The 12,853-nt window shown below is 28.4% G+C and overlaps 2 protein-coding genes across 2 annotated transcripts; both read left to right on the top strand.

The window, feature by feature from the left end:
* The first annotated feature begins 1,954 nt into the window (after nt 1-1,954).
* On the top strand, nt 1,955-5,298 carry LOC122524304 (zinc carboxypeptidase-like). Its single transcript, XM_043646465.1, has 5 exons — nt 1,955-2,188; nt 2,508-2,816; nt 3,972-4,059; nt 4,203-4,490; nt 5,108-5,298. Exons 1-5 carry the CDS (start codon nt 1,955-1,957, stop codon nt 5,296-5,298), a joined length of 1,110 nt encoding a protein of 369 aa, XP_043502400.1.
* Nucleotides 5,299-9,030: 3,732 nt separating this feature from the next.
* LOC122524305 (zinc carboxypeptidase-like) lies at nt 9,031-12,145 on the top strand. Its single transcript, XM_043646466.1, has 6 exons — nt 9,031-9,177; nt 9,678-10,202; nt 10,662-10,749; nt 10,830-11,032; nt 11,237-11,321; nt 11,949-12,145. The coding sequence occupies exons 1-6, from the start codon at nt 9,037-9,039 to the stop codon at nt 12,143-12,145; spliced, it is 1,239 nt and encodes a 412-aa protein (XP_043502401.1). The 5' UTR covers nt 9,031-9,036.
* Nucleotides 12,146-12,853: the final 708 nt, after the last annotated feature.

Here is a 12,853-nt window from a genome sequence, read left to right on the forward strand (position 1 = left end):
GAATACTTTCCCTCATATCTGATTAAATTTTTAAATTCTAAGAACACACAAGTGCAAAACAATACTACACTATATATATATTATTTGTTATTTATCGTACATTAAGAAAAGTAATCACAGTTAAGCACTAAAGTAATAAATTAATTAAATGATTAACTATAAAACATATTATTTTCGCGATCATTTTTCTTATGTTTAACAATCAGTATCCTTGAAATATTTGGAATTCCATGAACACTGAATAGGTTAATTATAAATATTTAAATAAGCTAATATTATGAATGTTATTTAACACGATCATGCACGCGATGATAATTGTCGAGTGTTTAAACAAATTTTTAATATCTCTTTATAAAGAGATTCATTTTGTTTTTATTGTTGGAATATAATGAAGACAAGTTTCAACAGAAAGAAAGAAAAAAAAAAAAACAAAATAACACGCGTATAAATCGTTAAATAATATAATCAGCAAAAATCGCATAATCAGATAACATGAAACAATGAATAATTCCATAGAACACACCTAAGGTATATACTTAACATTGAATTTCATCAAATTCAATAGGATTCCAAGCAAAGACGATGCATTATATACACCATCTCAAACTAAGATAAGAATACTTGAATAAACGAAGGAAAGGGAATATACGTTGCAAGAAGTATGTGGAAGGACACGTTCTAAAGAAAATATTTTTTTGCAAAATAAAATTGCAACTACTTATCGATCATTTCTAAAAATATTCTATCACCAAATGGTCACCCTAACTGTTACGGAGGGGGGAGGGGGTCAACCTTTTTTTCGTGCTATACAAAATAACAAGTTTGAAAAAATATATGAAGAATAATATCTGAAAAAAAAAAGAAAAGAAAAGAAAAGAAAAGAAAAGAAAAGAAAAGAAAGGACCCGTAATTTAAAGTCGTAGAAATCTACAAACGTGTTCGTAAAATTTGGATAGGGTTTGGGTTATTTCGATGGTACAAGTATCGTAAAAAGAAAAAAGGAAAAAAAAAAAGAAAATGAAGAAAAACAGAACGATCTCGGTCAACTTTTTTGATAATTTTCGAACAATCGACCCGAGGTCTTTGACCATTTTTCCAAGGTCTCATGGGTTTGCCATGCAAGCTTACTATTCCCCTCCCCCATGCATAACCCATTCTGCATACAAAGTATCGTCGATTGCTATATACTCGAATACTTTTTTTATCTTCCTTTTTTTTTTTTATTAATAGGTATCTCACGTATGCGATAGCTCCTCTTCATTTTCCTTTTCCTTTTCCTTTTCTTTTCCTCTTGTTCTCTTCCTCTCTTGTTCTTTCCTTTTTCCTTTTTTCTTTTTTTTTTTTTTTTTTTCTTTTCTATTGCATTTACTGTTAGGGAAGAGGAATAGTCCTGGCGTGTATATAAAGCCGTTCGAGGACTCCGACCGAAGATTATCATTCCGCCACGTGTTGCATACACCCAATCATACGCGTATTTTGTGTGAAAGAAAGCAAAAAAAAAGAAAAAGGAAAAGAATATAATAAATAAAATAATAAATAAATATATAAATAAAAATATAATAATAAAATAATAATAATAAAATAATAAAATAATAAAAATGATAATACAAAAAAATATATAAAAAATAAATATAAAAAATAAAAATATACCACACTTCCGTTTCAATTGAAATTTCGTTCGATTATTAATAAAGTGACCGTTATTTGATAGTTTGCAGTGACGAATAATTCGGGGTGGGGGAATTTGAAAAGAAACATAAAAAAAAACGGAGAAAAGGAAAAATAAGATTAGCAAAAAAATTAAATTGATGACACGACAATGAAGATTCTTCGATTATACGTTTTTTTCATTTTCGCGAGTATCTTTGTTGCATCGGACAAAGTACGTTACGATGGTTTTAAAGTTTATAAAATATCGATTGACAACAAGGACAATTTAAATACATTGACGAGTATGGAGGAAGAGGAAGACGTGGTTTATCAATTTTTAAATTATCCGAGAATGAACGATTCGTCGTTGCTCGTAGTTGCTCCAGAAAAAATTCAAGAATTTGAGAAGATTGTTAACGATAAGAAAATGTCTGCCACGTTGATGATGGACAATCTTCAACGTTACATAGACGAAGAAAATCCTAACGTCGATGGTAGATCCAATTTTGATTGGACAGCTTATCATAAATTGAACGTGGTGAGATTATTTTTTTTTATATATAATATTATATAAATATAAATATAATAAATTATAGGTTAAATATAATAAATATAATATCGTAACACACCTTCATATTTAACTTGAAATTAATTCATATATGGGGATAATAATTAAAGAAAACTCTGAAATATTGAAGAAAAATAATTATAAAAATGATAATGATAATAATAATAATGGTGGTATTAGTAAACGTAAAAATGATATTTTTCCTATTTTAACAAATCGAGATAAGTGATATAACAAATTCCGAATATTTAACACAATAATTATTATATAACAAAATTTATCATTTTAGATATATCAATGGATGGAAAGTCTCGCACAAGATTATCCAAAAATTGTTAGTACGGTGGACGCAGGAATGAGTACTCTTGGAACCCCCATAAAAGGTTTAAAACTTCGATTCAATCCGAATAAAAATACTTCGATCTTTTTGGAAAGTGGTATTCATGCAAGGGAATGGATTTCGGTGGCAACAACTACATACATAGCAAACGAATTAATATTTAGTAAAGATCCAGTTGTGAGAACTTTAGCCGAGTCTTACGTTTGGTATATATTTCCTGTTTTCAACCCAGACGGCTACGAATATACACATTCTACGGTAAGAACGAGATTTTCACTTTTCTTATCACCCAAAAACCCTGCAGTGTCGTATCAATATTTGTTTTGTATCGTTTCCTCTTTATCTCGTTGTAGTTTTGATAAAAGTTTATCTTATTTTTTTTCTTTTTTCTATCTTCCAAATCTAACTGCACACACGCAACTTCCTTCATTTTATTATAACAAAATTTCATAGCTTTCCTAATTAATATTACCAATGATAATTTTGTAATAATTAATTATACGATTAATACGCGTGAATCAAAATTACATCTGAATAAAAATCGATATTAATTATCATACGTGATTAACAATGAAACGGAAATTTGTTCGATAGTGATCTCAATTGAAACTATATAAAAATTGCAATCCTGAAACCATTAAAATTCCCACGAAGGTAATTTTAATACCTCGTTTGAGAATTCCTGAGCTAAACAAAGAAAATGATCGGATAAAGATAAACGTATCACGAGAGATCATTATCTATTCTCTCTTCTTTCGAAAATCTTTTTTTAAACCTTATTTAATAAATATAAATATCTGTTGTTAATATTAAAAAATCCAATTGTTATCTCAACGAAAAAGATACAAATATATATATATGCAAACGTTCTCGATATAAAATCACGAAATTGATGTCGACAGATATGAGATTAAAATCTCCGCTGATTTTTTCGCATTATAATGATATGCGACGATTGATCGATTAATCGATTAATCGATTGATCGAATGATCGATAACAAAAGAATTAGCAGCCTTTTTCTTGTTCATTTATATGATACACGTAATTAAGTACGTAACCGTTTTAATGATCTACGTTTCTCGATCGACATTTTTTTTTATTAATAGAAACGAAGGCCAATATCTAGTGGAAATGTTCTTTAATAAAGGAATTTGTTTCTTTTGTTATTGTCGTTGTTGTTGGTTGTTGCACATGCTCGTATTAACAATAAAACAAATGTTTATTAATACAATGAAATGTTAAACGCAAAGTGTCTTAAATTAAAATGCGTTTAATTAATCACACGTATCATCAGATAAGATTTCGTATTCGAGAAATGTGAATACCCAAGTACAAAGTACTTGAATAGAAACGATACGATATCGATGGGTTTTATTTCTTTTGTTACTTTTCTTTTTTTTCATCTTTTGTAGAATCGATTGTGGAGAAAGAATTTGAAACAATCCACGTGGAGATGCAAAGGAGTTGATCTTAATCGTAATTGGGATTCTCATTGGGCAGGTATAAAATCATTTTTTAAATTTGAAATATAATAAATTTGTTATTAAATTTATATCCTCTCGTATTTTGTTTATATTTTAAAAACAAAATATCGATGTATATTATTCAATTGATCGAATGAAATTTTTTAATCGATTATATAGAAATTGGTACCAGTTCGAATCCCTGTTCCGAAATTTATGCAGGACCAAGTGCATTTTCTGAAATCGAATCTAAATCAATGTCAACGTTTATAAATAGTATACCGGGAAAATTGACGGCTTATCTAGCGTTCCATAGTTACAGTCAATTGTTGCTTATACCGTTCGGTCATAGCAATAAGAGAATCGACAATTACGATGACCTTATGGAAATAGGAAGGTTTTCCGTCAAGGCTTTGGCTAAGAGATACGGTACCAATTACACCGTTGGAAATATTGTCGATGTTATTTGTAAGTATTTTCATCTTCTAATATAAAGTAATATCAAAAATAAAATCAAATAAATTATACAGATTGCCCTGTGTCCATTCATCGTTTGTGTTTGACCCCATTTATGGTATTAATAAATAAATAAATTAAAATTAAATTAAAAATAAATTAAAAATCAATTAAAAATAAAAAATAAATTAAAAAAAAATTAAAAATAAATTAAATTAAAATAAATAAATAATTATAGATGAATAAAATAATTGATAGGTTTGGTAATTATTATTTATACTTAAAACAAAAAATATGTGCATCTAAAGTTAAATATAAATCATTTCAATCATTTTTTCTCATACTATTGTAATGATTCTAATTTTATTCTGTTCTATTTAATTTTGTTAGATCTACAGCAGAACTAATATAAGAAAAAATAAATTAGATTGTTCTGCTCACATTCATCGTTTGTATTTGATATTAGTTATGATATTATTAAATAAATAATTATAGATGAATAAAATAATTGATAGGTTTGGTAATTATTATTTATACTTAAAACAAAAAATATATGCATCTAAAGTTGGATCATTTTTCATACCATTGAAATATTTCTAATTTTATTTTATTATATTTAATTTTGTTAGATCCAGCAGCAGGTGGTTCAATGGATTGGGTACGTTCCAATATCGGTCCTCGTATAACTTACACATACGAGCTTCGTGATAAAGGTCGATATGCATTTTTATTACCATCAAATCAAATAATACCTACTGGTGAAGAAACTATGGATTCATTGATCGGAATGTTTCAAAAAGCATCGGATCTTGGATACTGATCACTATCATAATTCTTTATTCATTATCCTTCCTATAATTTTTCTTCTTCTTCTTCTTCTTCTTTCTTTAGTTTAGGCAAATTGCCTGTTCCTTAACGACGTTTTTCTGCCTATTGCACTGCTAAATTGTCGCACCATCGTTTTCGTGGGCGCCCCGTGCTTCTGCGGCCTGCCGGTGACTTATCCCGTGCAATTCTGACAATTCTTCTGTTGTCCATTCTATTGATGTGTTCGTTCCATTCTTTTTTCCTTTTTAGTATCCACTCGTTGATATTTTCCACTTTGCATGTTCTTCTTATATCTTCGCTTCTCTCTCGATCCAGCAGTGTTTTTCCAACTATTCTGCGAAGCACTCTCATTTCGGTTGTCTCTAGTAACTGTTTCGTTTTCGCCGTGTCTGGTCGAGTTTCTGCGGTATGTGACATAATAGGTCTTACCATTGCCTTGTAAATTCTTGCTTTGGTCTCTATGTCAATGTTTTTGTTTCGCCATATTGTGTCATTCAAACAACCCGCTATTCTGGATGCCTTCATTGTCTGTTCTCTTACCTCTGCTTCAACATCACCATATCCTGAGATTTCTATTCCTAGGTACTTAAATCTCATTTCCTGCTGAATAACCTTCCCTTCAATTTCCAGTTTGCATCTTAACGGTGTCTTTGATGTTGTCATGCATTTTGTTTTCTGGGCCGATATTTTCATGTTGAATGATTTGGCTATGCAGTTAAATCGGTGTAGTAAACGTTGTAGATCATCCTCATTTTCGGCCACTAATACAGCGTCATCAGCATAGCATAGGATGGTTATTTCTTCACTGCCCATTTTATATCCTTTTAGCAGTCTTACGTTTCTTATTATTTCGTCCATAATGATGTTAAAAAGCAGGGGACTTAGGGAATCCCCTTGTCGGATACCACGATCTGCATCAATCGGTTCAGTCAAGACGCCATTTATCTTTGCAATTTATCATTTATATATTTCGCAATTTATCATTTTATCTTAACAACAATCTTTGTTGTTAGTTTTAATGAAGTGTTTAAAAGGTTTATTCCCCTGTAGTTTGTAGGCAGCTGTTTGTCTCCTTTTTTAAACATAACTATAGTTGTGCTAGTACTCCATTCGTCAGGTATTTTGTGTTGGTATAATATTTTTTGGATTAGGAATGTTAGTTGTTGTGTGAGACGTTGGCCACCATATTTTATTAACTCGTTTTGGATGCCATCTTGCCCTGAGCTCTTCCTATTCTTTAGTCTTTGGATAGCTGTTTCTACATCACTGGGCTCAATTTGTATGTCGCTTCTGGTTATTATTTCTGGCGTATTTAGTTCTGGCGTATTTAGTTTGAGGTTCTTCTGATTTATAGAGCTCTGTTAGATAGTTAATCCAATTTTCTTTTGTGATCTGGTTTGTTTCTATCATTTCATTGACCTCCTTTCTTTGATTTCTAATAAATCGCCAGATTTGTTTTTGGAGTCCATAGAAGTCACTCTCCATTCTTTTCGAAAAAATCTCCCCAATAATTTTGCTTTGTTTGCCTTACTAATGTCCCTGTTTGATTTCGGATTCGTCTATACACTTCGTATGACTCAGGCGTTCTTAATGTCCTATAGTTAAGGTATGCCATTTTCTTTTTTTTGCATATTTCCTTAATCTCTGGGCGGAACCAAGGAGTCTTGATCATTCTAGCCCGGTTTTTTACAGTTCGTGTTCCCAGGGCTTCGTATGCAGCTTCTAAAATGTTGGTTCTTAGTTTCTTCCAGGCTATGTTTATGTTATCTTCTTCTTTTATTGGGTTTTTATCGATTTTTTCTTTCAACCTGTTCTCGTATAGTTGTTTGGTTGATAAGTTCCATATATGCATTTTTATTACCATCAAATCAAAAAAAAGTTTCTTCACCAGTAGGTATTATTTGATTTGATATGCATTTTTATTACTATCAAATCAAATAATACCTACTGGTGAAGAAACTATGGATTCATTGATCGGAATGTTTCAAAAAGCATCGGATCTTGGATACTGATCACTATCATAATTCTTTATTCATTATCCTTCCTATAATTTTTATTTGTTATAATTATTTCTATTTGTCATCTATCCGATAAAGTTATTTTTAATAATTATTATTACGTTTCATTAGAAATTATAAATATAATCATACAATTTTTCATGATATCTATACTTATAATATAATAACACATATAAAGAAAAAGATTCCTATCGAATATCAACAATAATATTATAAAAGTGAATGTAAATATTAGTCACGTCATGTTCGTTCTAATATTGGTCGACTAATCGATCTTCGATCTAATCGATTACGAGTCTCAAGTGGTTAGATAAAAACTTGTCGCAGCTAATTTAATTAATAAACTAATTCAAATCATTCATTTATGTAATATAGTAATAAAAAAAGATTTCAATTATATTTTTTTTCTCTCTCTCTCTCTCTCTTTTTTTTGTTGTGTAAGCTTTATTAAAATATCGTATCAACCTTCCCCCTCCCGTTACCCCCTTATCCCACGCTGTTAAAATTAATATTTCGATAGATTTTAATTACTTTTATATAAACACTCTCTATGATTGATTTATATTATGCGATCGAATAGATAATTCTAATCGCGATTTTCGGTTTTTTTTTAAATTGAAAATCATTTTGGTTCGATGAATTATTAATTCCTTTTTTTTTCTCAACCCCCATCAAATTTCTTTGTTTTTTTTTTTTTTTTTCTATCGGAAAGAATCAACGTCGGATACGCGATAAGTAATCGCGTCGTTTGAAAGAAAAATATAAAAATAAAAATGTGTAAAATCTTGTTTCTATAGATTAGAAAATAATTAACGAACGATGTACATCGGTGGAAGAAAGAGAGAGAGGAAAAAGAAGTCACTGGCCATGACGCGACATCTTGCGATTTTTATTTTACAATTTTTTTTTTTTTTCTTTGATTCTTCGATAACGATATATAATAATAATAATAATATCGAAACGTACGAACACTCTCGGTGAATCTTTTATATTTTCTTTCTCACTCCGTGAATCTTTAATTCCCTTATAATAGAAAAAAAAAAAAACAAAAAAAAACATAAATTATTTATATTTATGTAGAAATTATAAAAAAAAAAAAATAAATGAATTTTTTTATCTCATTTACCTAACGATATATTATATAAAAATAACAATTATTCGTCTCTCTCTCTCTCTCTCTTATTTATTTAATTACAATAAAAAGTGGAAAAAAGAAAAAAAGTGTGAACATGGTTTATTATTTTGCGTATAATAATAGATTGTTCAAATTTATTCAAGATCGATTTTTTGGAATAAAAAAAGAAAAGAAATTGATTATGTTGACAATCTAACAGAGATTATCTTTAAATTAGATTTGAAATACTCTTCCTCAATATTGTTACGATCGACTAGATAAAAATAATTTGTTTCTACGTAAGACACGACACGAGAATGATAAGAGAAGAATCACTGATCGATTGGTGTCATTCTAAAGAAAAAAAGAAAAAAAAATGAAATATGAAAGAACGATCACTGATATCTTGGTGCCGTGTGCAGGTGTTTCCTACTGTTTAAATAGCAGGTTTGATTAACGTACTGGCACATATTTGATTCGAATTCAAACAGGGTAAGAAGACACGAAGCTAATGAAAATATAAAAATCATTATTTCAATTGATTATTTTCATTTTTGTTTTGTTTTGTTTTGTTTTATCATTTGCAGAGTTTGCAATCATGTACAAGCTCCTTGCTTTGGTATTAGTTACCTGGGTATCAGCCCAAAAAGCTTCTTTTGATAATTACAAAGTCTTTGGTGTTCTTCCACGTACGGAATCTCAACTCGAAATTCTTCGTCAAATCGATAATCACAATGGCGTAAGTTATATTTTATATAAAAATAAATTTTATATTTTATTATATATTTTTTATAAATAAATATTATTTCGTCTCTCATTTGATATCATGTCAATAATTAATCAATTAATTACTGATCTACGAAATTAATTATGAAATTAAAACAAATGTACAATTAAGTATACTAACAAACAATTTACATAATAATATTAATATAATAACGATTATTGCAATTATTATTTTAAAGTATTATTTCAAATTATTCGAGCAATATTATAATAAATTTACTATATATATCGAATTTCATTTATTATCAATTATATTACTCATTATATTTTATAAAATAAGCATGATAAAACAATAAGAACCAACAATAAACAAAATGTAATCGTATTTGTATTTTAACATTAACATCTTTGAATGGAATTTATTATACGATTTTACACACACATATATATATATATATATAATTAGCTCAATTGCATATAACTTTGAATAACTATCGTTTTTTTTTTTTACAGTTTTCATTATGGAACGATCCAAGTATGGTAAACGCTACCATAGACGTTATGGTGTCACCGGACAAGTTAGTAGAATTTTACGAACTTATGGATGTACTTGGTACACCTTATAGAAAATTCATCGACGATGTTCAAAACTTGATCGACAACGAGATACCAGAGGAACAAACTTATGCCAAATCTGGTTTTAATTTGAACACGTATAACACCCTAGCAGATACTTATGCATACTTGGACAGTTTAGCACGAGATCATCCTGACAAAGTCGAGGTGATCGTAGCTGGAAAAAGTTACGAAGGTCGTCAAATAAAAGGAGTTAAATTGACATTTGGAAGTAACAATCCTGGAATCGTGATCGAGGGTGGAATTCATGCTAGAGAATGGATATCACCTGCAACAGTTTTGTATCTTATAGATCGTTTCTTGAACAGTGACAATCCAGAAGTTAGGGCATTCGCCGAATCACATAACTGGTACATTTTCCCAGTTACCAATCCGGATGGATACGTTTACACCCATACCAAGGTATGTTAGTTAATTCTGTTATTATTTTAGATTTATTAGAAAATAATAATCTATAAAAAATAATAAATAAAAAATAATAAATAATAAATATAAAGATTAAATATGAAAAATATATAAATATAAAGAAAATAATAAATATAAAGATAAATAATAAATATAAAAAAATTAAATTAATTAGAAAATAATAAAAGTAACTTATTCTATATATATATATAATTAATTTGTATATGTTTTATTTTAATTATATGTACATATATATTTAATTTTATTTTTACACGAAGAATATATTTAAAAAAAAAAATTCGTGTAAACAAATATATTGCATCTATCGAAAAAGAAGAAGAAGGTTGTTTTAGTCCTAAAAAATCGGCAAAAATAATATAACATTAATTCAAATGAATATAATTAATATGATATATAATTATTAATCTTACGTGGATTTATGTGTGATTTTTGCAGAATCGTTTATGGAGAAAAACACGTAAACCTTATTCAGCTTTGTGTTACGGTTCTGATCCAAACAGAAACTGGGGATACAGATGGAACAGTTAGTATACGATAATATATTTTATTTTTATGTATATTAATAATATTTCATCGTTTCATTTATTCTATTATTTTTTTTAGCTGGTGGTGCCAGTTCAAATCCTTGTGCAGAAACATACGCCGGAACAGGACCATTTTCTGACATAGAAACCAAATCTTTGTCCGAGTACATCGAATCGATATCCGACAAATTTTTCGCATACGTCTCATTCCACAGTTATTCTCAATTATTACTCTTCCCGTACGGTCACACCAAGGCTCATCTTGAAAATTACGACGATTTGGTAAGTCACATTTCTTTTATTTTTTTTAATTTCCTTTTATCGTGACAAATGAGTGGCACCCTAAAACCCTAAAACCATCGAATTCGTAAATCCGATTCTTATTGTTATTTATCTCACGTTATAAAATATCTACAATCTATCCTAATTATTTTTAAGATTGGTCGATTATGAATTTTCATAGAAATATTTTTTTTTTAATCACAGTTAGCGGTTGGTCAAAAATCTATAACTGCACTAGCTAAAAGATACGGCACTGCTTATCGTACAGGAAATGTTGCCGAAACTATATGTAAGTATAATATACGTGTGTAAATTTACATACAAACGAACAATAAATAACGCATCGTTGACACACAAATTTTTTATAAATATATATATATATTTTCCGGAAAGCGGAAGATCCGGGTTCGAGTCCCGGTCCAGTCTGTCCAACGGCCCAATTTTTTCACGAATCCTACATATATATATATATTTAATGTATATATATATATATATACATTAAATATATTTTTAAACATTTTAATACAAATATCACATTTATTTGAATTATATACGTTTATTCAATAATATTCAAATATTTCATTTTGAAATAATTTTATATTCAAATCTGTATTATTTATATATATATATAATTTAAAAAAAAATTATAAATATAATTTAAAAAAATTATTAAATTAATAAATATATATTTATATATTTTTATAAATTTATATATTTATATATATATATATATATATAAATGTGTAAAATTGTCAGGTATATGACCTGACCATATGCACTTTTAATGATTGAACGTCAACGGTTTGTTTTACTTATTGCTCTTTTGGATCAATTATAAGAACAAACTATTCTTTTCTTTTCTACTTTCTATTATATCTCTTAATACAATTTTATGTTTTTTTTTGTTCATTTAAAGACATAGCTACCGGAAGTAGCGTAGATTGGGTCAAAGGAACACTCCGCAAACAAATCTCCTACACTTACGAATTGCGTGATCGTGGAAGGTACGGTTTCATACTTCCAGCAAGTCAAATTATTCCAACTGGAGAAGAAACTTTGGACTCGTTAGTTGCATTGTTTAAGGAAGCAGCTGCACGAGGTTATCCTCAGTGATTATAAAAAAAAAAGAAGGAAAGAGAGAGAAAAACTTGAATTTGACGTATCGGTGTCAATAGTGTAAATATTACAGTACAAATCTATATATATATATATGTATCATTATATGTTAGTATATGACGTAAAGTGATTTTCTTTTTTTATTTTATTTTTTTATATATATATATAATATATTAGTATAAGTGTTATATTTTATATGTTTATTCTTGTTCATTTTCTTTTATATATTAGAAGACGAAAATAAATGTTTTTCTATTTGAATGTATTATAGATTAGCAATAAAAAAAAATAAAAACACATACACACACCACATTTGAATGAATTTGAATGCATTTTAATACCTAAAATCCCATCTAGAAGAGTTTTTTTTTTTTTTTCAAATTATACGAAGTTTTAAACTCCCAATCATAATATTAACCCTTAGCGCTCCGCACGTTTTTGTACCACTGTCTACCTGCAACTCGGACAGGTTTTCGCAGCGGAACGAGTATGAAGAAGGAGTTTTATTTTAAGTGAGAAGAATTACACGAGCTTGTGAATATTTTTGATTTTATTTCTTTTATACACATATGCACCTTCTTTTTGTAAATGAAAAATAAATTAAAAATTTCTTTTTTTTTTCTTTTTTTTTTCCTAAGGGTTAAATTAATAAATATAATTATAAAAAGAATACAGAGGAAATATATATATCAGTGAATACAATTG

This window comes from Polistes fuscatus, unplaced genomic scaffold (genome assembly GCF_010416935.1).
Source record: "Polistes fuscatus isolate 324 unplaced genomic scaffold, CU_Pfus_HIC Scaffold7, whole genome shotgun sequence".
NCBI lineage: Eukaryota > Metazoa > Arthropoda > Insecta > Hymenoptera > Vespidae > Polistes > Polistes fuscatus.